Source organism: Vulpes lagopus, chromosome 10, assembly GCF_018345385.1.
Source record: "Vulpes lagopus strain Blue_001 chromosome 10, ASM1834538v1, whole genome shotgun sequence".
Classification (NCBI taxonomy): domain Eukaryota; kingdom Metazoa; phylum Chordata; class Mammalia; order Carnivora; family Canidae; genus Vulpes; species Vulpes lagopus.
The window spans coordinates 27,049,398-27,073,876 of NC_054833.1; the positions used below are offsets into that span (position 1 = coordinate 27,049,398).

Below are 24,479 nucleotides of genomic sequence, written 5' to 3' on the forward strand. Positions count from 1 at the left end.
TGGCGCAGCGGTTTGGCGCCTGCCTTTGGCCCAGGGCGCGATCCTGGAGACCCGGGATCGAATCCCACGTCAGGCTTCCGGTGCATGGAGCCTGCTTCTCCCTCCGCCTGTGTCTCTGCCTCTCTCTCTCTCTCTCTCTGTGACTATCATAAATAAATAAAAAATTTAAAAAAATAAAAAATAAAAAAAAAAATAAAGTTGAAACATCTAAATTCTCATCCACTTCACGCTTTTGCTCCCCTTTAACTATGTAGGCTCTACTTTGTCCAGTCGGAGAAGCAGCTCTTTGACCGAGAGCACAAAAACAAACGAGGTGTTCAAAAGCTCTGCTTTCTCCCCATATTCGGTTACATCTGTCCTAAGAATTGTGTTTCTCTCGTGTTCACTTTCTCACATAAGAAATGCACTGAAAATAAATTACAACGAACTTTCACTACTTAATTCCTATGACTGCTCCCTCACCACAGAAGGAACTTAATGGTGGATGATATAAGAAAGTGAGAAGAGCACAGGATCTGGAGGCAGAACTTTTGGGTTTAAGCCCAGGTTATTCTATTTCATGATTATTCACATGTGATCTCAAATCAGTACTTCAACCATTCTAAACCACGGTTTCCTCATCTGTAAAATGAGAATAAGATCAATAAGTTTTTACATGGTGATTTAAGAAATAAACATGAAGGGATCCCTGGGTGGTTCAGCGGTTGAGCGTCTGCCTTCAGCTCAGGGCGTGACCCTGGGGTCCCGGGATCGAGTCCCACATCCAGCTCCCTGTAAGGAGCCTGCTTCTCCCTCTGCCTGTGTCCCTGCCTCTCTCTGGGTCTCTCATAAATAAATAAATACAATCTTAAAAAAAAAACATAAAAAATTGGGAAGAATAATAAGGTAAAAACATGTATATAAATGTTATCATCTAATGTTTTTCTAGCTCTTGTTACTACCTCATACTCTACATTTGCCTTCATTTGTTTATTGTCTGTCTCTTATCACTAAAATATAAGCTCCAAAACCTCTGCTTTTAGAGATCTCATTCACTGCTTTATTTTTTTTTAAGATTTTATTTATTCATAGAGACAGAGAGAGAGAGAGAGGCAGAGACACAGGCTGAGGGAGAAGCAGGCTCCATGCAGGGAGCCCGACGTGGGACTCGATCCCGGGACCCCAGGATCATGCCCTGGGCTGCAGGAGGCGCTAAACCACTGAGCCACCAGGGCTGCCCTCGTTCACTACTTTATACACAATGACCTGAAAAGTGCCTAAGTGGCACATAGTAGATGCTAAAAACATTTGCTGGCTGACTCAATGAATAAACAAATGACCTCATTTTCAGCACTTTGCTAATTACAGACAGCCTACCACTTCTAACTCTGGATTCCACTGGTTTTATTGCCTCCTCATTCTTCTTCCATGATCAATGTTATTAGCATCTATTTTAGCGTGGACTCTGCTGGGAATTATAGTCCCTCCTCCTCCTCTTCTCTTGGAGTGCACTCACCCCAACCCCTTGCACATCTCTCAGCCACTTGTACTGCTTCCTGATTTTGGCCCAGTCATCCGAAGGCTGGATACCCATCCCTTTGTACTCTTCTCTAAATCTTAGTGCTGTCTTAGACTACAGGGAGGAGAATCAGGGATTTGACAGTTTTTAGAACCCCAGGCATTATTTTATATGGACGGCAACTAACAGATGCTTTTTTGCTCCTAATACCACATATCTCAGTCCTGTGCAAAGTGAAGCAAGTAACCACGGATCTCAGCTGATGCTAGAAGCCAATGCTACCCTCTGATCTCCAGTTACCCACTAATAGTTTTACTACAAGTAGCATTTCCTATCTTGTGTTTATTTACACCCATGTCTTTCTCACTGGATCAGAAGTAGTTACAGGTGGATGGGGCCATGAATGAAGGGTTAACATAAACCTCTGTCTTGGCCCATGCAAACTGACTTCAGGTCCACTTGAAAACCAGATCAAGGCAGAATGTTATCCACGCTATCAGGTAGATCGTTCTGGTTAAAATGGCCTCCGATTAGCAAACTGTATCTGGGTTGGACGACTATGAATCCTAGACAAATCCAACTAGAGACATAGCTTCCTGCCTGCAGTGTATCTTGGAACCAAGAGTTCCCTGTAGGACACCCAGAATCTGCACCCATGGGGCTGTGACAGGGGTACCACTTGGTTCCTCTCCCGAGACTGAGGCTTCTCCGCCAGGAGGACTCCCATTCCCTGAAACCTGAGCTATCAGTTTGGGTGGGCATAGCCCCTGGACTGCTGTGAGGATTCCTACTGATGCTGCCCTGCTGGCAGGCAATGCTTCTCGTTCCATGTCCTTCTACGGGGCAATGGGCCAGGCATTGTAAGCACTGGGGTTTTATTCAGTTCCACCGCAAACCACCGAGTGCAGGCATTTCAAGGGTCTAACAGATCCGAGTTTTCATTGAACTAATCCCTGATGAGAATGTCCCTCCCCCGCAAAAATGAGCTAAAAGGTCCTCGCATGAGCAAGAATCAGAACAGCTCCCGTCTCTGCAATGTCCTTACCTGGAGCGAGAAGAGCGTGTCGTAAGTCTCTTTCTTTATGTGTCTCATGTGAACGGTGGAGAGTGCTGTGGAGGGAAGGGGTATCACGCCAGGTCCTGCACAGGCGCCGCTGGGCAGAGGCCCCACACTTCCAGGTCCTCCCCCAGGGCCCTCGCGCTCTTCCTGTGAACACTTCGTGCGTGGAGGTTAGCACTAAAGAGGCGGATGCCCACTTGCTTCAGACAAAGTGCTTTCACACGCCTCCCTTCATTCAGCATTTAAATGAGCCCCAGACAGTGAGAAGGGCGGTGCAGTACGTCCCACTATGCTGATGATACATGAAGGCCAAGCGGAGCGACAGCCCAGGGGTGACCAGCCAAGGACCTGGGCTTCACTGCAGGCTCCTTAGCTTCCAACTCAGAACACTGACCTGCCTTCCTGCAAGATGAGGGGCGCCAAAGGGGGGCCGTCAGCCGAGGACAACGCGCCTGACAGGCGGCCAGTGGAAAGGCCAGGGGCACTGCCCTCCCGCTCTACTTCTTGGCTTGTCACCTCCTTCCATTTCCCTAAGTATCAATCCACATTTCCTCCTTATGTTCCGATTCCATGTTTATCTACCACATGCATTCCCCAAGCGTATCTGCCCCCTGAGCTCCTGGGCTCAGGCCAAGGCAGCCCTTTCTCTACCGCTGTCTCCACTTCCTGTTGTTCTTCACGCTGACCCCGGCCAGGCCCCACTCTGGCCACTAAGCACTGGAGAGGACGGAGCAAGTGCCCTGCGTTGCTGTTGCTCTGGACGTAATGGCTGCTGACGTGGAGATGGAAGCGCTGGCTCCCTACCTTAGCCCCACCACTTTTTCCTAAAAACTATGGGGCCCCAGGCACCTGCGTGGCTCAGGCAGGGAAGCGGCCGACCTCAGCCCCGGTTGCGATCTTGGGGTCCCAGGACCGGGGCATCAGCCTCTGCGCTCAGCGGGGAATCTGCTTCTCTACCCCTCCCCCTACTCACATTGTCTCTCTTTCTCTCACTCAAGTAAATAAAATCTTTAAAAACAAAAATCCCAAAAACCTATGGGGCCTCATGCATGGGAAATGGAGAAATAAAAGCATCAGAAGGACCGCTGTTGTGTTTCCGACCTCAAGGTAGAGGAGACAGAGAAAAGAGAAGTTGTACCCTGTGTCAAGTGGCCTCTGGTCAGCGCTTCTCCGTCATCTCCAGTCATAAGCAACACCTTAATCCCTCTTGTAACCAGGGCCTGGGGAGAAAGTCAGTAAGGTAAACGGACTGTCTCTGGTCCCATGGGATGCCTTCTCTCTAGGAAGAAAAATCATGGTGATAAAAATACTGGAATGATACTGGGAAGTGGAGAAAAAGGCTGAATTCCCCATCCAACTACTTGTAAGTTAGTAAATTGGAACAAAAATGTCACCCCTGCCTCAGCCACGCTCGGGGACACCAAACTGACAACGCAAATGTCCCGCCTAGAGGAAGAAGCAGGGGACGACGGTTCGCACTCACCTTAGCCCAGCGCCTTCCCCTAAGGACCCGAGGCCTAGTCATCAGAGAATCTGGCCTGTGCGCCCGAGAGCAGACGGACGCCCTCCTCCCACGCTCAGGGTGACCACATGCTGAGGACCCACCCACAGGGTGACCAGGGAACACGCACAACTGCTGGCGGCCCTTTGGTCAATGGCAAGCTCTAGTCAATCTTGGTTTAGCCAGTCTGTGGCCATACTTGCTGCAGGTGAGCCTTTAAGGCCTCTACTTTCAAAGAGAAAGAGAAAAGGCGAAGACACGGATCTGTTTTAAGATAAAATACTGAGACTGCGGCCAAAGGTCCCCCTTCCTGGGCCTGTGGGTCACAAGATCTGGAAGGTAAACTGTCCCTGCAATTACACCAGAGCCGCTTGTCGGGTCAGAAGGGTGGTCTGCTTCCGCCCAACCCCTGGGAAAGGCGGGAAGCCTGAGAGTGAGCAGAACGAGTGCAAGGGGCAGCGGGTTCCTTTTTTATTCAATGCAATTCGCCAGCACGTAGCACGCCGCAGCGCTCGTGACTCGTCAGCCGTGGAGAGGCCTCGGTGCCCGTCACATCAGCGCCCCCCTTCACGCCATCACCAGATCACCAAGTCCCCTCGCCCCCCATCGTCCAGCAGCCCTCAGTAGGCCTCCTACCGTCACAAGTTTCTACGGATTCTCCCCCTCTCTGGCAACTTCCCGTTCCCTCCTTCCCCTGTGACGCTCTGGGCTGTTTCTTATATTCCTCACATGAGTGAAACCACAGGACAACTGTCTTCCTTGGTTGACTTATTTCCCTCAGAATAACACCCTCCAGGTCCACCTACATCGAAGCAAGCGGCAAGTGTTCATCCCTTCCGAAGGCTAGCGTTCCACTGTAGCTGTGCACACACCTTCTCTCTCCACCTGCCGCAGGACACCTCAGCTCCTTCCACAGTTTGGCCACTGTTGCTAGAACTCTGGGTGTAGGTGCCCGTTCCGATCGCCAGCATCTGTATCTTTGGGGTGAACACCAACCAGTACAACTGCTGGGTCGTAGGGCAGGTCTATTTTTAACTCTTTGAGGAACCTCCACACAGTTTTCCAGAGTGGCTGCACCAGCTCACATTCCCACCAACAGTGCAGGAGGGTCCCCTGTCTCCACATCCTCGCCAACACCTGTTGTTTCCTGTCTTGTTAAGTTTTGTCATTCTCACTGGGGTGAGGTGGGATCTCACGGTGGTTTGGATGTGTAGTTCCCTGGTGGCCAGTGATGTTCAGCATGTTTTCACGTATCTGCTGACCATTGCTACATCTTCTTTGGAGAAATGTCTGTTCATGCCTTCTGCCCATTTCTTTTTTTTTTTTAATATTTTATTTATTTATTCCTGAGAGACACACACAGAGAGAGAGGAAGAGACACAGGCAGAGGGAGAAGCAGGCTCCATGCAGGGAGCCCGACGCGGGACTTGATCCCGGGTCTCCAGGATCAGGCTCTGGGCTGAAGGCGGCACTAAACTGCTGAGCCACCCGGGCTGCCCATTCTGCCCATTTCTTGACTGGATTATTTGGATTTTCGGTGTTGAGTTTAATAAGTTCTTTATAGATCTTGGATACCAGCCCTTCATCTGATACGTCGTTTGCAAATATCTTCTCCCATTCCATAGGTTGCTTTTTATTTTGTGGTTTCCTTTGCTGTACAGAAGTATTTTTATCTTGATCAAGTCCAATAGTTCATTTTTGCTTTTATTTCCTTTGTGTTTGGAAATGTGTCTAACAAGGAGCTGCTGTGGCCGAGGTTGAAAAGGTTGCTGCCTGTGTCCTCCTCTCCAATTTTGATGGAATCTTGTCTCACATTTAGATCTTTCGTCCATTTTAAGTTTATCTTTGTGTCTCGTGTAAGGGAATGGTCCAGTTTCATTCTTCTGCACGTGGCTGTCCAATTCTCCCAGCACCATTTATTGAAGAGACTGTCCTTTTTCCAGTGGATAGTCTTTCCTGCTTTGTCAAATGTTAGTTGACCATAGAGTTGAGGGTCCACTTCTGGATTCTCTATTCTGTTCCATTGATCTATGTGTCTGTTTTTGTGCCAGGACCACACTGTCTTGATGATCGCAACTTTGTAGTACGACCTGAAATCTGGCATTGTGATGCGCCCAGCTATGGTTTTCTTTTTCAATATTCCTCTGGCTATTCGGGGTCTTTTCTGATTCCACACAAACCTTAGGATTATTTGTTCCGACTCTGTGAAGAAAGTCCATGGTATTGTGATAGGGCTTGCACTGACTGTGTAGGTTGCCGTGGGGAGCACTGACATTTCACAACATCTGTTCTTCTAATCCATGAGCATGGCCTGTTTCCCATCTCTTTGTGCGTTACTCCATTTCTTTCATAAGTGTTCTGTAGTTTGTAGAGTACAGACCTCTTACCTATTTGGTTGGGTTTATTCCTAGGTATCTTATGGTTTTGGTGCAGTTGTAAATTTCTTTCTTAATTTCTCTTTCTTTAGTCTCATTGTTAGTGTATAGAAATGCAACTGATTTCCATGTGTTGACTTTATATCCTGTCTCATTGTGGAATTGCTAGGAGTTCTAGCAATTTTGAGGTGAAAAATTCACATGTCATCTGTGAAGAGTGAAAGTTTGACTTCTTCTTTACCAATCTGAATGCCTTTTTGTTGTCCAACTGCGGAGGCTAGGACTTTCAGTACTATGTTGAGCAAGAGTTGGGAGTGGGCATCCCTGTCATGTTCCCGACCTTAGGGGAAAGGCTCCCAGTGTTCTCCCATTGAGAATTATATTCCCTGTGGACTTTTTGTACATAGCTTTTATGATTTGAGGTATGTTCCCTCTATCCCTACATTGTGGAGAGTTTTATTCAAGAAAGGATATATTTTGGCAAATTCTTTTTCTGTACCAATTGAGAGGATCATATGATTCTTGTGCTTTCTTTTATTAATGTGACGTATCATGATAATTGATTTGTGAATGTTGAACCAACCTTGCAGCCCACGGATAAATCCCACTTGGTTGTGGTGAATAATCCTTTTAATGTACTGTTGGATCCTATTGGCTAGTATCTTGGTGGGAATTTTGACATCCGAGCTCATCAGGGATATTGGTCTTCAATTCTCCTTTTTTGTTGGGGTGTCTGTCTGGCTTTGGGATCAAGGTAACCCTGGCCTCACAGAACGAGTTTGGCAGTTTTCCTTCCCTTCCTGTTTTTTGAAACAGCTTCAGAAGAAGAGGTATTAATTCTTCTTTAAATGTTTGGTAGAGTTCCCCTGGGAAGCGTCTGGACTCCTGTTTATTGGGAGATTTTTGATACCTGCTTCAATTTCCTTGCTGGTTATGGGTCTGCTCAGGTTTTCTATTTCTTCCTGTTTCAGTTTTGGTAGCTTATAAATTTCCAGGAATGCATCCATTTTTTTTTCCAGATTGCCTAATTTGTTGGCATATAATTGCTCATAATATGTTCTTAAAATTGTTTGTATTTCCTTGGTGTTGATCCAGAGCTTTCCTCTTTCATGCATGATTGTATTAATATGAATCCTTTCTCTTTCCTTTTTGACAAGTCTGGCCAGGGGTTAATTGATTTTATTTTATTTTTTTAATCAATTCTTCTTCTAAAGAACTAGTTTCATTGATCTGTTCTCCTGTTCTTTTGGTTTCTATTTCATTGATTTCTGCTATAATCTTTATTATTCTCTTTTCTTGCTTGGTTTAGGTTTTATTTGCTGTTCTTTCTCCAGCTCCTTTAGGTGTAAGATTAGCTTGTGTGTTTGAGAGCTTCCTAATTTTTTGAAAAAGGCTTATATTGCTAAGTACTGCCCTTTTAGGACCACCTTTGGTATACCCCAAAGGTTTTGAACAGTTGTGTTTTCATTTGTTTCCATGAATTTTTTTTAATTCTTTAAATCTCTGGTTGACTCATTCATGTTTTTAGTAGGATACTCTTTAACCACCAAGTGTTTGAGTTCCTTCCAAATTTCCTCTTGTTTCCAATCTTTTAGTATCGAGACCTGATTTGTTACTCATTATATAATCTGTTCTGGAGAATGTTCCATGGGCATTTGAGAAAAATGTGTATTCAGTTGCTTTAGAATGGAATGCTCTGTATATAACTGTGGAGTCCATCTGGTCCAGTGTGTCATTCAAAGCCCTTGTTTCTTTATTGATCTTTTGCTTAGATTATCTGTCCATGGCTATGAGTGGGGTGTTAAAGTCCCTCATAATCAATAATCAATATTGATTATTATCAAAGTGTTTAATTTTTTATTAATTGGTTTATATAATTGGCTGTTCCCAAGTTAGATGTATAAATATTTATAATTAGATCTTCTTGTTGGATAGATCCTTTAATTATGATATAGTGTCCCTCTTCATTTCTTATTACAGTCTTTGGTTTAAAATCTAGTTTGTCTAATATGAGGATTCCTACCCTAGCTTTCTTTTGATGTGCATTTGTATGATAAATGGACCCATCTCCTCACTTTCAATCCAGAGGCAACTTTAAGTCTAAAATGAGTCTCTTGTAGACAGCAAATAGATGGGTCTTGCTTTTTTATCCAGTTTGATAACCCTGTATCTTTTGATTGTAGCATTTAGCCCATTTACATTCAGAGTAACTATCGAAAGATATTAATTTAGTGCCATTGTATTACTTGTGAAAGCCCTGTAGATTGTCTCTTTCTCTTTCTGGTCTGTTATTTTGGGGCTTTCTCTTCACTTATAGGATCCCCTTTAATATTTCTTGCAGGGCTAGTTTAGTGTTCGTGAATTCTTTTAGTTTCTGTTTGTCCTGGGAACTCTTTATCTCTCCTTCCATTCTGAACAACAGCCTTGCTGCATAAAGTATTATTGGCTGCATATTTTTCTCATTTAGTACTCTGAATATATCACGTCAGCCCTTTCTGGCCTGCCAGGTCTCTGTGGATAGGTCTGCTGTTAATCTAATATTTCTCCCCCTCTACGTTAGGAATCTCTTATCTCAACCTGCTTTCAGGATTTTCTCTTTATTTTTGAAATTTGCTTTTTGAAAAGCTTCACTATTATATGGTGGAGTGTTGATCTATCTTTATTAATTTTCAGAGGGATTCTCTCTACTTCTTGGACTTGAATGCCTGTTTCCTTCCCCAGATTAGCTATGATTTGCTCAAATATTATCTTCTCCCTCTCTCTCTCTCTCTCTCTTTATTCTTTTTCAGGGGCCCCAGTAATTCTAACATTGTTTCACATTATTGTATCTCTGATTTCTCAAAGCCTCCCTGCATGGTCCATCAATTTTTTTTGTTTTGTTTTCTCAGCTTTCTTCCTTTCCATCACCTAGTCCTCTATTTAATTTACCCTCTTGTGCTTCATCTACTCTAGCTATTAGAACATCTATTTCAGACTGCATCTCAGGTAAAGCATTTTTAACTTCAGCTTGATTAGATTTTATTTCTGCACTAAGAGATTCTCTAGTGTCTTTTATGCTTTTTTCAAGCCCAGCTAATAACTTTATAATCATTATCCTGAATTCCAACTCTGACGTATTACTTATATCCATACCAATTAGATCTGTGGTTCTTTCATTGTGAATTATCTCTAGTCATTTTTCCCAGAGAAGAATGAAGAGAACAAAAGCAAAAATATCAATCACGACCTACACAAAATACACACTAGACAAATCTGAAGGTGTCAGAAACCAAAAAAGAAAAGAAAAAGAGGGCAGCCCTGGTGGCGCAGTGGTTTAGCACCGCCTGCAGCCCGGGGTGTGATCCTGGGGACCCTGGATCGAGTCCCACGTCGGGCTCCCTGAGTGGAGCCTGCTTCTCCCTCTGCCTGTGCCTCTGCCCCTCTCTCTCTCTCTGTCTCTATGAATAAATAAATAAAATCTTTAAAAAAAAAAAAAGAAAAGAAAAGAAAAAGAAAAAAAGGGCGGAAAGAACATAACCTCCCAAGTGGACACAACAGAGTGTTCCACTTGGTCCTGGATGTATTTTGGTATATTTGTTAGAAGACACTAAATCTCAGAATTGAATACACTGAAAGAAAGCCAAAAATGAAGAAAATATCTATAAAATGCAATTGTAAAAAATGAAAGTGAAAAAAAAGACTTACAAAGAGTTGATAAAACAAGAAACTAGTTGAAAAGGAAAACTTTAAACTGAAAGATAAAAGAAACATGAGGGGGAAAAAAATCCCAAAATCTATATACTATTTTCTCCTAGTGCTAGAGTTTTGCAGTTCTGTGCGCCTGTAAACTCGGTATTCGCCTCATGTTCCAGCTGGTCTTCTAGAGGAGGGGCCTGCTGCTCTGATTGTCAGGTGTCTTTGCCAGGGTGGAGTTGCATTACCAGGGGTCCAGGCTCAGTGTAAGCTGCTTCGGGTTGCTCTATGTGGTTTTTGCTCCCCAAAGGCCTTACTTGCTGCTTTAGAGGATGAAAATAAAAATAGGTGCACTCCGGAGCTGAAAGATCACAGCCCTTCTTTTTAACAAACCCTGAGGGAAAAGTAGTCTGCACCTTTGTGTGCACCAAACTTGCAGATGCCTACGGAGCACAGCCACTCCAAACCCCCTGGAGGTGGGGAGGAAGGTCACCACGGGCCTGCTGCTTGCAGGGCTCCCCAGAGAGAGTCTCCCGCTTGTGCCACACTTTGTGGTTTATGGCAAACTGAGAGCCCGCTCCTAGATTCCCTGACCATAGCTGGTTTCCCCGCCCCAGTAGTTGAGAACTCTGCAGCTCAAGCACCACCTTCTTTGTGTGGCCCCAAGGATCCTGAGGCCACACTGTCCTACCTGGTACTCTACCTTGCTTCGCCACTTGAGCGCCTTCAGGGAGGGATGTCTCTCACTGGAGCAGACTTCTAAAAGCTCTGGTTCTGTGCTCCAGGGCATTATCACTTAATAGGAGCCAGCTTACAGAGGCTCGCTCCCATCGCCTTTGTCTTCTCATATGTCCCTCAGGTTCACTCCGCCACACCTCCTACCTTGCAAAAAGTGGTCACTTTTCTATTTGTAGAATTCCAGCAATTCTTTTCTTACATATCATGTTGAATTCATAGGTGTTCAGAATGATTTGAGAGTTAAGTAGCTAAATTTAAGGGACCGGATGAAACGAGGCCCCCTACTTTTCTGCCATCTTGCCTCCCTCCCTCTCTCAACTAACCAGGGAGACAGCATTTCATATATTAATTAAGTCAACCTTCCACCACCATAGGTTCTCTTAGATGCAATGGTGCATGTGTCTAGCCCCAAGCAAGCAATATGGCTCATTGGTAGGTGACCATATAACTTTTCATCTAAACTAGAGCACTTGAAAATGACAAAGGTGTTAATCAGAATTCATGGACCATGACTCATAGGGATAACAACAGGTTCCACTTTTAGGGACAGTGGGCTACTTTGTCTCAGATCTGCTAATAACAACTAGATGAACTGGGAAAAAAAATAACCTATTTGAAGATACTGGATATATATCAAGGCAAGCCTTGATGAGTCAAGTTTCCAGAGAGGCAGGCGGCCTAGAGAGGGGAACCTGGCATGTCTTACACTTTTTCCTTGAGACACTGTCTGATTCCCCAAACATCAGTTGAGAGGCTGAAAAGCTGAGCATATCCCCCAGCAATTTATGAGATGGAGGGAAAGAAATTGCAGTTCATAGACTGCCAAGGTAGAGGAGGGGCCATAGCAATTCTAGGTTTTCAACTGGGACCCAAAAGGCTATCCACTAGGAGAGAAGGTAAACAAGAATTAGACTTGCTCTCATAAGAAACGAAGCCAAGCTTTGAATCATATTACTTTCTGGAAGCAAAAATAAATCTGTCTGAATAGTTTCAAATGATTTAAATCATGTTTTCATAAATAAATTGGACTGAAAAATGATTAGGCATACCAGAAGGTATTACTTTACTGAAACCATGAGAAAAACAGACAACAGAACAGATACATAGGAGATTAGACATTAAGCCTCTAAAGCATAGCTTTGAAATAACTATAATATGTTCAAGGAATTTTTTAAAAAATGGAAAATTTTGGCCAAAAAAGGGAAACTATGGAAAAGAATCAAATGAAAATTCTAGAACTAAAAATCATGAAATCTGAAATTAAGACTAGTTTTAACATCAAATTAGACAAAGCTGCAGAGGAAATTCATAAATTATGAAGAAAAAATTATCCAAAAAAGAACAAGACAGTTATGAAGAAAATACCTAATTTTGTATAACAGAAGTCCCAGAAGAGAGAGAAAATGAAGCTGACAGTTGCTGAAGATTTTCCAAAACCAATTAAAGACTTCAAGCCACATAGTGAAGGGTGCAGACAAGTGTAAGTAGAATAAAAGTAGAAATAAAACCACACTTAGCCAAATCTTAGTGAAGTTGAAGAAAATGAAAAAATAAATCTTAAAAGAAGCTAGAAGAAAAAGACATTTTACCTTCAAAGGAACAGTAATTTTATTTATCTCTGGCTTCTTAATAGAAACAATGTACACCAGATAATCATCAAAGAAAATAACTGCCAGCCCAGAATTCTACATATAATACAAACAGCCTTTAAAATATTGATGAGCTAGACACATTTTCAGGTAAACAAAAGGTTAGAGAATTTGTTAACAACATAAAACCTGCAACAAAAAAAGTACAAATAGGTGTTCCTTAAGCAGAGGAAATGATAAGAGAGATAAAGCTCAGAGACAGAGAGGAGAGAAAAGCAACAAAAAGAAAATTATGTGCATAAATCTAAATGACTTCATACAATAAAAATAATAACTTGTGTGTCTAAAATATATATAGCATTAAAAGAAATAACAGTTCTGAAGAAAGGGGAAAATTCAACTAAACTGTTCTCAGGTGCTTTCTTTGCCTTGGAGCTGGCAAACACACTACTTTATATTAGATATTAATAATTCTAAGGTGAAGAGTAGTTTCTATGGCCAGCACTAAAAGAAAAGTGAAAAATGCTTAACAAGCTAATACAGGAGAAAATGGAATAATAAAAAATACTGCCAATCCAAAAGAAGGAAAAAAAAAAAAAGAAAGAAGAGAAAAAGAGCCATAGGACAGGTAGGACAAGTAGAAAGAAAGTAACAGGATGGTAAATTTAACTACAACTATCAGTAGTTATATTATACGTAAATAAGACAAATACCTCATTTAAAAGACAAGAATTTTCATGACGGATTAACAAAACAAACTCTAATTATGTACTGCTTACAAGGTATGTTCCTAAGGCAAATGAATCCAGAATAACTGAAAGTAAAAAGATAGAAAAGTACATATTATACAAACACCAACCAAAAGAGAGCTGTGATGTTCACAGAAAGGAAAAATATTCTAAGATCACTCTTTGCCTCACATGAGAGGTGTGTAGTTAGTTCCTTGTCCCTTCACTAGGATGCAAATGCATGGAAAAATTAAACAGGACTTATTCATCTTTATATCCCATGGTATCATGCAAGCTGTAGCTACTCAGACTATGTTTGCTCCACAGACTCACAAAGTGAGATAAGAAATATGTAAATATGGAGGAAAATTAAAGGAGCACTTACCTTTTTAATATATTTCAGGTATCTTTTATCCTGATGATATGAACCATATTCATTCTCAACCTGCACAGCAATGATGGGGCCTCCCTTTGCATACTGAGGGTCAAGGAGATGAGAGTTTGAGAGTGAAGTTACTGGTTGGAAAGGGTGGATTTTCTCAAGCTGCTGTTGCACACACATGTTTAGAGTGCCCTAAAAATAACATATTCCTAAACTCAACTCCAAATTACACTATAGTTCAGGCAATTTCTTTCACTCCACAGTCAGCAATCAACTGCTCATAGAATCCTACCTTTTCTAGTACTCCCTGTCAATGGACTCCCACCCTTTTCCCTCCTAATTCAATGCATTAAGCATGATGCTTCAAACCTCCACTTTCATCCTTTCTACCTTAGCACCAGTTACATGAGTCAAGTGTCATCCTAAAGGTTGTCTCACCTCCTTCCCACTTCTCAGGAACTTCACTCTTTTTGGAGTACCCTTCTGTCTTCTGTGTCATCATCTCCTTTTTTACTAAACCTTTCCTATCATCATTTAGGTTGACTCAAATTCCTCAGTTAAAATTAACTTGTCTGGACCACTTCCTTCTCCAGTTCCCATTATTTTGCCCTTTTCACTTAGACAAACTCTAAAATATTCCTGTACTCACTCTCTCACTCTTGACTTCTTTTTTTTTTTAAATTTTTATTTATTTATCATAGTCCAGAGAGAGAGAGAGAGAGAGAGAGAGGCAGAGACACAGGCAGATGGAGAAGCAGGCTCCATGCACTGGGAGCCTGACGTGGGATTCGATCCCGGGTCTCCAGGATCGCGCCCTGGGCCAAAGACAGGCGCCAAACCACTGCGCCACCCAGGAATCCCACTCTTGACTTCTTATTCTCTCATTTCCTCTTTTACTTACTTTCATTCTTTCCATTCCACCTACATTATTAACATTACCTTCTCTTTGCTAAGTACAAACAATACATTTTAATCCTAATTTACTGTCTCTCTGAGCAACATCTGACATCCTTGGCCTTTCCTTCTGGAAACTCTTCTGGATATTCATGATAAAATGCTTCTGGGGCCTCCCAACCTCCTCCTCCTCCTCCTCCTCCTCCTCCTTGGGCCCTGATTTTGTGGTCACTAAGCAAGGTTCTGATTACTAATTTAGTTTTCCAGCAGTTTCAAGACTGAGAAGTCTGATTTGGAGTGGGCTGAGTAATCGAGTTCAATGCTGTCCAGCAGAACTTTCTGATGATGAAAATATTCTGCATTTGCGTTGTCCAATATCATAGCAACCATCAACATGTGCCTACTGAGCACTGAAAACGTCTAATATAAATGAGGAAATGAGTCTTTAATTTTATTTTATTTTAATTAAGTTTAAATAACTGCATGTGGCTGCGGCTACTATGCTGGACAACACAACTCTAATCTTAGTAAAGGATGATCTCTACAACCCCAACAGCACACTGATTGACACTCTTAAGTCACTTAGTGGTTTTGATGGCTTTCCTGAGTCTGATTAACTCTGAGATACTCACAGTGTTAGGAACCAACTCTGCCCATAATAAATTCAGATTCACACTCTGTGAAACCCTCTCCTACCCACATACAAGTTTGCCATTGCCTCTATTCACGAAATATGCTAGGCAAACGTTGATTACCTCGTAGAAAGCTTAATATGCAATAGATGTTATAGCTTTGCTCCTTCCCTCTGTTCATTTCCTACCTAGTATATAGTTCTTTTTATATCTTTCAACCATTTAAGAAATACAGTAGCACTAAGAGATGATTATGTTCCACACCACGATTTTATTTGGTGGAGGGATGTTAAAAAAAACAAATGAATTGCAACTTCTATAAAACCGCTAAGGTCACCGAGACCTAATCTATTATGTGTGAAGGACTGCCAAGTAGCTACCTTTAGCAGCCAAATTAAAACATTTTGATGACTAACATTAATTTCCCATTTATGGGATTGAGGGCAAAGATATAATGGAGAAGAGTAAACAAAAATATACAGAATGCAATTTCAAGTCCACTGCCAAGGATAAGGCTTCCAGTTGGGCAGTAGGTAGGAAACAGGCACAAAAGCAGGGTAATAAAAATCTAGTAGTTCTTAAATAAGGAATTGGAACAACCTGCTATATACACTTCCTATTTCTGTATGGCAGGAAATAGGCTAGCCCTTTCCAGGAAATCAGTTGAGGCCATTATTTCCCTTGGTCACAGGAATGGGGAACTGGGATTTACCTGGAGTTGTACTATCATGGGAATTATCTTATCAAAATAGTGATTCACTGCTTTAGTGAAGCCCTTGTAAGTTGTTCTCAGCTTCATTTTTGGATCCCGGAGTAACCAGCTAGGATTGAAAAGGTAGGAATCACTCTTGGGGTGGGAAAAAGCAATAAGAAATACTCAAGCATGAGGCTGGAAAACAAATACAGCCACATGGGAACAGTATATTGTGACATCTTAAGTCATCTTTAAGAAAAAGCAATCTATGTTCTAGTTGCAAATAGGTCAGCACCTGAGCCACCACCTCTATCCTCAAAACACACATCAGAGTTGTGTAATAATGAAATGATCCTGAGCAGAGTCATCAAACTGCAGCCCACAGGCCAAATCAGAGCCAATTGTCTGTTCCTGTAAATAAAGTTGTATTGGAACACAGGCATACTCATTTGTTTACATATCGTCACAGCTATGCTCATGCTACAACAGCAGGATTGAGTAGTCACAACAGACAGTGTATGTGGCCCTCAACACTGAACATATGTATTATCTGGCCTTTTACAGAAAAGGTTTATCAACCCCTAGTCTGGATGGAGCTTTTATAAAGCTGTTTCAAAGTTTTTTTAAGACACGTTCTTTGATGGAACAATATTTGGCCATAAAAGAGGAATGAAGAACTACGTGCTATACCATGGATGAACCTTGAAAACATTATGCTAAGCAAAGAAGCTACTTTAAAAACGGTCACATATCCTATAATATTCCATTTATATGAAATGTACACAATAGGCCAACCAACAGGGTCTGAAGGCAAACTGGTGGTTGCCAGGCACTGGGGGAAGGAACAATGGGAGTTGACTGGGCATAGGGCTTCCTTTCGGGTGATAAAAAGTCTGGCTCTAGAGAGTGGTGATGGTTGTTCAGCATTTTTTATGTACTTAACTGCCACAAAATGGCACATTTTCAAATGGTAAATTTTTATGTTATGTGCATTTTACTACAATAAAAAATGATTCAAAGCTAACAAAAGGGAAAACCTCTATTTAAAGAGAGATAATCAACCCAATTTCTTACTATGTCTACTGCCTTCACAAAAACTAGAACTTACAAAGATAGTGCTTAAGTGGCTGCCACTAGTTTTTACTTAAAGTACTGTATCTCATTTGTACTGCAGAAATGAGATGGAGGTTTAAATAAAACAAATACATACTATATAAATCCCAATATATCAAAATTAATTTTCTAGGTCATTAAATGGGGAAAAAATAGTGTAGTTTAAAAATGTACACCGAAACCCAGCACAACCCCTCTGCTCTAACCTCCCCCGAATGTGCCCGGGGCCCACATGGAGCCAGGGGCCTGGGTGACACTCACCTGGGCAGGCCTCCAAGGTCCAGGTCACCGCCAACATAGGGGCCGGGACACAGGATGACCCAAAGCCCTGCCTCCGAAGCCATGGCTACGAAGGTCCTGTGAAGCGGAGCATCGAGGTTGTGTGGCCTCCTGGCTGGAGGCCCAAGGCAGGGGTGCAGGGGGCCAGGCCCCCCTACCCTGGGGCCTTACAGACCTGGCTCTCCTCCCCCTCCATGTCTCCTACTTCCAGTCACCAAACCACGTTTATTCCTCCTGCTTCATGTTTTCACACGTGAGACCTAGTTTGTGGCGCTACCAGGTTTACTGAGGGCCGCAGGCTGGCACCGGGCCTAGGGCGCCGCTTCCTGACTGGCTGCTCCCCTTCCTTCCTTCTCCCCTTCTTCCCCTGTCCCCCCAGTCACGTCAGTCATCATCACCGACAGCAGAGAGAGGAGTGCTCTTCTACCTTGTCTCGGCCTCTGGAGCAACGGCCTTCCTTAAGACTATTTTTCTTGGGCAACTCAGTGAGCGGAGTATCGATATCGTCTCTGTCTTACAGATCAGGACATAAGCTTCAACGAGCCAGAGCTTCCTGCAGATCACATTTTCAGTAAACAGAAGAACTAAAACCACAAGCAGGCAGAAAGCTTCCAGAAGTGAAATATCAACTACGTGTTAATCCACCTCCTTCAGATGCTGCTAGCACAATCTTTCTAAATGCACAAACCTACCAAATCAAAACTCTTCAAATGACTCCCAGTGACTTCAGAAAAGATCCCAAATTCTGGTGCATGGTAAATACAAAGGCAAGATGTGGTCTATCCTCGCTTCCGCTTTATTTTGTGGCATTTTCTCTATTTAAACCAGTGGGAGAACCACACAGCGTTATTTGCAGTTCCCAGAAAATACCTGTGGCAGAAAGTTAATCGCCAAAGCCATCCCCTTTCCTTCCTGGGCAGAGAGCTCAAGCGCATTTTGCAGCCCCCCATGCGTTGAGGTGTCGCTCTGTGACTGACTTCAAGCCAACAGAATGTGAACAGGAGCAGAGCATCCCCATGTCCTGAAAACACTCTCCCTGCCTTTCTTCTGCTTCTGGCTTGACACAGACAAGAGTAGCAGCCTCCACACTGTGATGAAGATGGTGAAGCCACAGACAGAAAGACCTTGAATCTCTCAATTACTCCTGGGAAGAAAGACACAATGCTTACCAGGAATTCCTACTTTAGATTTTCCCTAAATGAAAAGAAACCTCCATTGTTAAAGATGCTGAGGCTTACTTGTTACAGCAGCTAACACCACCTTAACAAACTCAAAAATGCTTTCTCACGTCGCTGACTTTGCCCTCGCTGGATCCTCTGCCTAAAACACCACTCAGTCCCCTCTAGCAAACTCCTGCTTAACATTTCAATTTACTTCAGCTATGACTTCACTGTCCTCTTCCCTGGGTTGTGTGTTCTTAATATGTTATTTGTCTCTCCCTCAGAGAATACTTAGCCTTGACAGCACAAAGTGCTTTATCTGTCCATCTCTTGCACGAAAGTCAACATCTGAACTCTAGCAGATAGCTAATACTTATTTTAGAATAAACAACTATAGATTTTCCTGAACTTAAGATGGGCTTACATCCCAATAGGTTCATCATACATTGAAAATATTTTAAGTAAAAAATGCGTTTAATGCACCTAACCGGCTGAACATCATAGCTTAGCTTAACCTACTCAACAATGAGCTCAGAACACTTACAGTAGCCTACAACTGGGCAAAATCAGCTAACACAAAGCCTATTTTATAATAAAGTGTAAAATGTCTCGTGTAATTTATTGAGTACTATACTCAAACTGAAAAACAATGGCTGTATAGGTACAGATGGTTGTATATCACGGTCTACTCTCATGACCGCCAGCCTGACTAGGTACTATAACTAGTGGCTACTGTCCAGTATCATAAGAGTACAGAGTGCAACATATTGTTAGCCTGGGAAAAGATCAAACTTCAGAATTTGAAGCACAGTTTCTACCAAATGCTCTCACTTTCACACCATTGCAAAGTCAAAACATCGTAAGTCAAACCGTTATAAGTTGGGGACCATCTAGACTCTGTACCACATATTAGAAGCCTTCCAAATTATAGCCCAGAATTATCCTCTTATAACCGAGAAAGTAGGCTCTTCATAATAAACTACAGCATGTAGACTTTCTAAACCATACGGTTCATAAAATGCACCACAGACGCTATAGTCTAAGCTCCACTGCAAATAACAGATTCACTGCGTCAGAGGGTTTCAATCCTGGGAACAAAATGATCAGATCTTCCTGATGATTTCTCAAACAGAAAGTAAGGTGCCCTTGTACAACTTATCCCACAGAGTCTAAACCCTGTCTTCAAGCCATAGAAACAGGCAACTTCAGCATTAAGACATACACGAAATCCAGGTTTGCAGTAAAATAAAACCAGCCTTTTCTTGGCTCATGAAGGTTCCAGGGAATATGCCTGCAATGGAAAAAAGAGAAACATAAAAACCTTTTATTATTTGCCCTCATTCCATATTGATTCCTCCAGTTTTAATATAGCACCCGGGCTACCTCTACTGTGAAGGAAACTGAAGATTTCAGTAGCCAAGCCCCTTTCTGTGTGTAAATGAACTTTGTATTAAATTAAAAATTTCCCCCTTCAAATGCCCAGTGCAGATTCAAGCAGCCAATACTGTTCCTTGATGCTGAACTTCAAGTGAGAAAGATGTATATGTAACACCCTCTGGAGTGTAACCACAAATTTCTTTTTTTAAATACTAATGAAAACATATGAAAAATTTAAATCCATATCTATAATGGCAAAAAAAGAAAAACCAGAAACTGTTTTTATAACAGAAACCAGAAATAGCTAAAAAGTTTATAGAACTAGATTATACAGTTTTCTTTAAATGAATAAAATGAAATCCAGAAGTCAACAATACAAGATTCGCAGTACCCAAGAACCATTACGAAAATTGCTAGGCATGCAAAAAACAGGAAACTGTGACACGAAACAGAAAAAAAAAAAAAAACAATAGAAACAAACCCAGAAATGACATATAAGATGAAACTAGCAGGAAAAAAAAAAAACTAAAAAGGTATAACAAATTTTACCATATCTCTAATTAGTAAAGGAATGCTTAACCACAATGAGGAGAAAAGGAAGATATAAAAAAGACTCAAATGGAACTTCTAAATTATAAAAATATAGCATCTATAATAAAAAAATACTCTGGATACTATTAACAGCAGCACGTGAAAAATGTATTGGCTGAGACTAACAGCAGAGTAGATAAAACAGAATATATTGTCAGAACAAAAGAAACTATCCAAAATGGAAAATAGAAAAAACGAAGACTAAAAATAACAATGAACACAGCATCAGTGATACATGATTCCTTATCAAGAAGTCTCTATATATATGCAATTGGACCCCTGGAGGAAAAAAGGAGAGGCAAAAATAGTAGTAGAAATAGAGCCACAGTTTTACCAAATTTGATGAAAACTATAAACCTACAGATCCAAGAATTTCAGTGAACCACAAGTAGAATTAAAAAAAAAAAAAAGACCTACACCATAGCACATTAGAATCAAATTGCTGAAAACGAATGAAAGAGAGAAAATCTTAAAAGCAATCAAAGGTTGGGATGGAGGCAGATAAGAAGTACAGCAGATTTGTCCAGATAATGTGCAGGTCAGGAGTCAACAAAAAAACTTTTTAAGGTACCGAAAATAAAAAACAAAAACAAAAATAAACCATGTCAACCTAGAATTCTCTCTATACTCAGTGAAATTCTCTCTCAAAATAGAAGATGAAAAAAATCAACTTTTCAAAGAAACAAAAGCAAAGAGAATTGATTACTAATGGACTTCCACTACAAGAAATGTCAAAGGCAGTTCTTCCACAGAAAAGAAATTAAAATCTATATACCATAGGAAATTAAAATCTATATAAAGAAATTGAAGAGCACCAAAAATGGTAAGTATGTGGTAAATAAAAAAGATATTTTATCACTTTAAATTCAAATATAACTAGATGTTCAAAGCAGAGAAATAACAATATACTATGAATTTTGTAGTTTATAAAAAACAAAACACATGATACAGCACAGCACAAAGGATTAGAAGAGTGAAATGGAACTATGCCATTGTAAGAGTTCCTAGTAATAGCTCTATATGTCTAGAAAAAAAAGGATTAAATTAGGAATTTAAAAATTTAGATATAGAACTTTACATAAAAACTTTGGAAACAAATCCAGGATCCTTAAAAATGATTTAATTCAATATCACACTTTCAACAATGGATAGATCATCCAGACATAAAACCAATAAAGAAAACACTGGACTTGAACAACACGTTAGACCAGATGAGCCTACTAGACATATATAGAACATTTCATCCAACAGCAGCAGAACACACGTTCTTCTCAAGTGCATGTGGAACATTCTCCAGGACAGATCACACGTTAGGCCACAAAACAAGTCTTAATAAATCTAAGAAGAATGAAATCATTCCAAGTTTGTTTCTGGCCACAACGGTATGAAACTAGAAGTCAATTATAAGAAAAAACTGGGAAATGTACAGATATATAGAAATTAAACAACATAAATAAGTGGAAAGATATTCCATACTCTAGGATTGGAAGAATTAATAATTGTCAAAATGACCACACTACCCAAAGCAAACTATAGATTCATGCAATTTCTAACAAAGCTACAATGGCAATTGTCACAGAAAAAAAAATCCTAAAATTTGTATGAAACTACAAAAAGACAATGGATAGCCAAAATAATCGAAAAAGAATAACAAAACTGGAGGCATCACAATTCCTGATGTTAAAGTATATTAAGCTACAGTAATGACAACAGTAAAGAATTGGCATAATAATAGACATATAGGTCAGTGGAACAGTATAGAGAGCCCAGAAATAAACCCCTGCCCCTGTCAATTAATTTATAACAAATCAGTCCAGAATATGCTGTAATAAGTGGTGTTGGGAAGCTCGACGGCCATGTGCAAATGAATGAACTAACCCTCTATCTTACACCACACAAAAATCAACTCAAAATGGTTTAAAGACATAAATATTAAGATGTAAAACCATAGAAGTCCTAGGAGAAACAAGCTCCTTGACATCGGCCTTGGCAATGATTTTTTGAATTTGACACGAAAAGCCAAGGCAACAAAAGCAAAAATAAATAAGAGGGATTACTTCAAACTAAAAGATCTGCACAGTCACAGAAACCAGCAACAAGATGAAAAGGCAACCTATGGAATGGGAGAAAATATTTGCAAACGTGCAAATCTAATGAAATTTGCAAATCTGATCAGGGGTTAACATCCAAAATATACAAGAAACTCCTACAACTCCATAGCAAAAAAAAAAAATCCAAGACAAAAATGGGCAAATAATCTGCACAAACATTTTCCCCAAGAGGATGTACAAACATACAATGGATACATCAAAGGGTACTCAACATCCCCAGTCACCAGAAAATGCAAATCAAAACCACAGTGAGATACCACCTCTGAGCTGTTAGGGTGTCTATCATCAAAAAGACAAGATATAACAAAGTTTGGTAAGGGTGTGGGGAGAAAAGGAATACTTGTGGCACTACTGGTGGAACTATAAGTTGGTTCAGCCATCACGGAAAACTGTGTGGGAGTTTCTCCAGAAATTAAAAATAGCCCTATCCTATGATTCAGCAATCCTATTTCTGGGTATGTACCCAAAGGAAGTGAGCATTACCGCAAAGAGATATCTGTACTCCCACGGTCACAGAAGCATCATTCACAATAACCGAGCTATGGAAACAATTTAAGTGTCTGATGACGGATAAATGATTTGAGAAAAGGCGATAACGCATACACGCACACACACAGGAATAATTTTTAGCTTTAAAAAGAGGAGGAAATCCTGTCACTTGTGACAACATAAATTAATCTAGGGGCATTATGGTAGAGAAGTAAGCCAGGCAGCAAGACAGATACCATCTGGTATCACTTATATGTGGAATCTTAGAAAACAAAGAACAAAATGAACACATAGACACAGAATACAGTGTTGGCTTCCAGGGCCTGAACATGGAGGAAATGGGGAGAGACTGATAAAAGGATACAAACCTTCAATTACAAGATGAGTAAAGGCTGTGGAGCTAATGTATACCGCGGTATACAGTTGGTAATACTGTACCGTATAACTGAAATTTGTTAAGGGAATAGGATTTAAGTGTTCTCACCAAAGCACAAACGAAGATAAATATGTGAGGTGATGGATGTGTCTATTAACTGGATTATAGGTTAGAACCATCTCACAATGTCTACTTTAATCACATGTATACTTTAAATACATTACAGCTGCTCCCTCTGGGGGATCGTGGACTCCGGCTTCAAGGAGAGCATTGCTCACAGTGCTCAGCCAGAGGCAAGGAGGCCCAGGTGGCCTCTTCAGTGCATCCCACTGTGGGGCAGCTACCTGGCCCACCTGCCCGGCCTGAGCCTACTCAAGCGCCCCAGCTGAGGAGGGTCCTCCTGGATCTGAGAGTGGACTATGGTCACAAGGAAGCCTCATGGGGTGCAGAGGTAACTCATCAGGGAAAGGATGGAGGACTCTGAGATGGGGGCTTCGGGCTGGGGCTGAAGATGCTGTAGGTGCCGGAGCATCCTTGCTGAGCATTACCATGCCCTACGACCTGCAGGTACGACCTGTAGGTATGACCCTCTACCTAGCTCTTACCAGCTACAGGAGCTCTGGCTCAACAGTGATCGTGGCCTGTAAAGCCCTGGTCTGGGAAGGGCCCAACATGGTCTACACCGACTCAGTTGGCACCACTGTGGAGACGTTATCATCCACCCCAGCAAGAATGTCATCCACACCAGAAATTCTGTGGAAGGGGACGAGAGAGAGATCCAGCTATGGTTCCAGAGCAATGAGCTGGTGGACTGGGCACACAAGAACCACCCCAGCAGCATTTACCCAGCCTGAGCACTAAAGGTGCCTTCAGCTGCACCAGCACCCACCCAGGACAAACTACCTCTGTGAACAAGAACTTGAGGCCACATCCACGTTCTGCTCATCTATATAAATTGCCTCCCTGTCTACCTCCTGCTCTAGCCCAGCCCACAGGAGTCTGAGCTGCGACCTTTCTGTGCTTTTCAGTGCTCTAAGTCAGCAAGATATTGGGCCAAATCCTTTCTGTGCCAGACAACCTACGATTGTCTCCAAAAGCAGAAAGAGTAATCTCTTCTGACCAAAGGGGGAACACTAAAATTCACTATGCTGTGCAAAACAATAAAAATCAAAAATCAAAAATCACAATTTGTCAATTATATCTCAATAAAGCTAAAAAAT

At 41.6% G+C, this 24,479-nt stretch overlaps 1 protein-coding gene across 1 annotated transcript in view; it reads right to left on the minus strand.

Annotated features, from left to right (window-relative positions):
- Positions 1–24,479, minus strand: part of LOC121500152 (beta-galactosidase-1-like protein 2) — a 56,056-nt gene that overhangs the window by 23,520 nt on the left and 8,057 nt on the right. The window contains exons 3-8 of the mRNA XM_041771630.1: positions 19,538–19,606; positions 17,138–17,233; positions 15,782–15,890; positions 13,547–13,639; positions 3,697–3,778; positions 2,544–2,608 (exon numbers count right to left, since the gene is read on the minus strand). Coding sequence (XP_041627564.1) covers positions 2,544–2,608; positions 3,697–3,778; positions 13,547–13,639; positions 15,782–15,890; positions 17,138–17,233; positions 19,538–19,606 — 514 coding nt within the window. The remainder of the gene's footprint in view (positions 1–2,543; positions 2,609–3,696; positions 3,779–13,546; positions 13,640–15,781; positions 15,891–17,137; positions 17,234–19,537; positions 19,607–24,479) is intronic.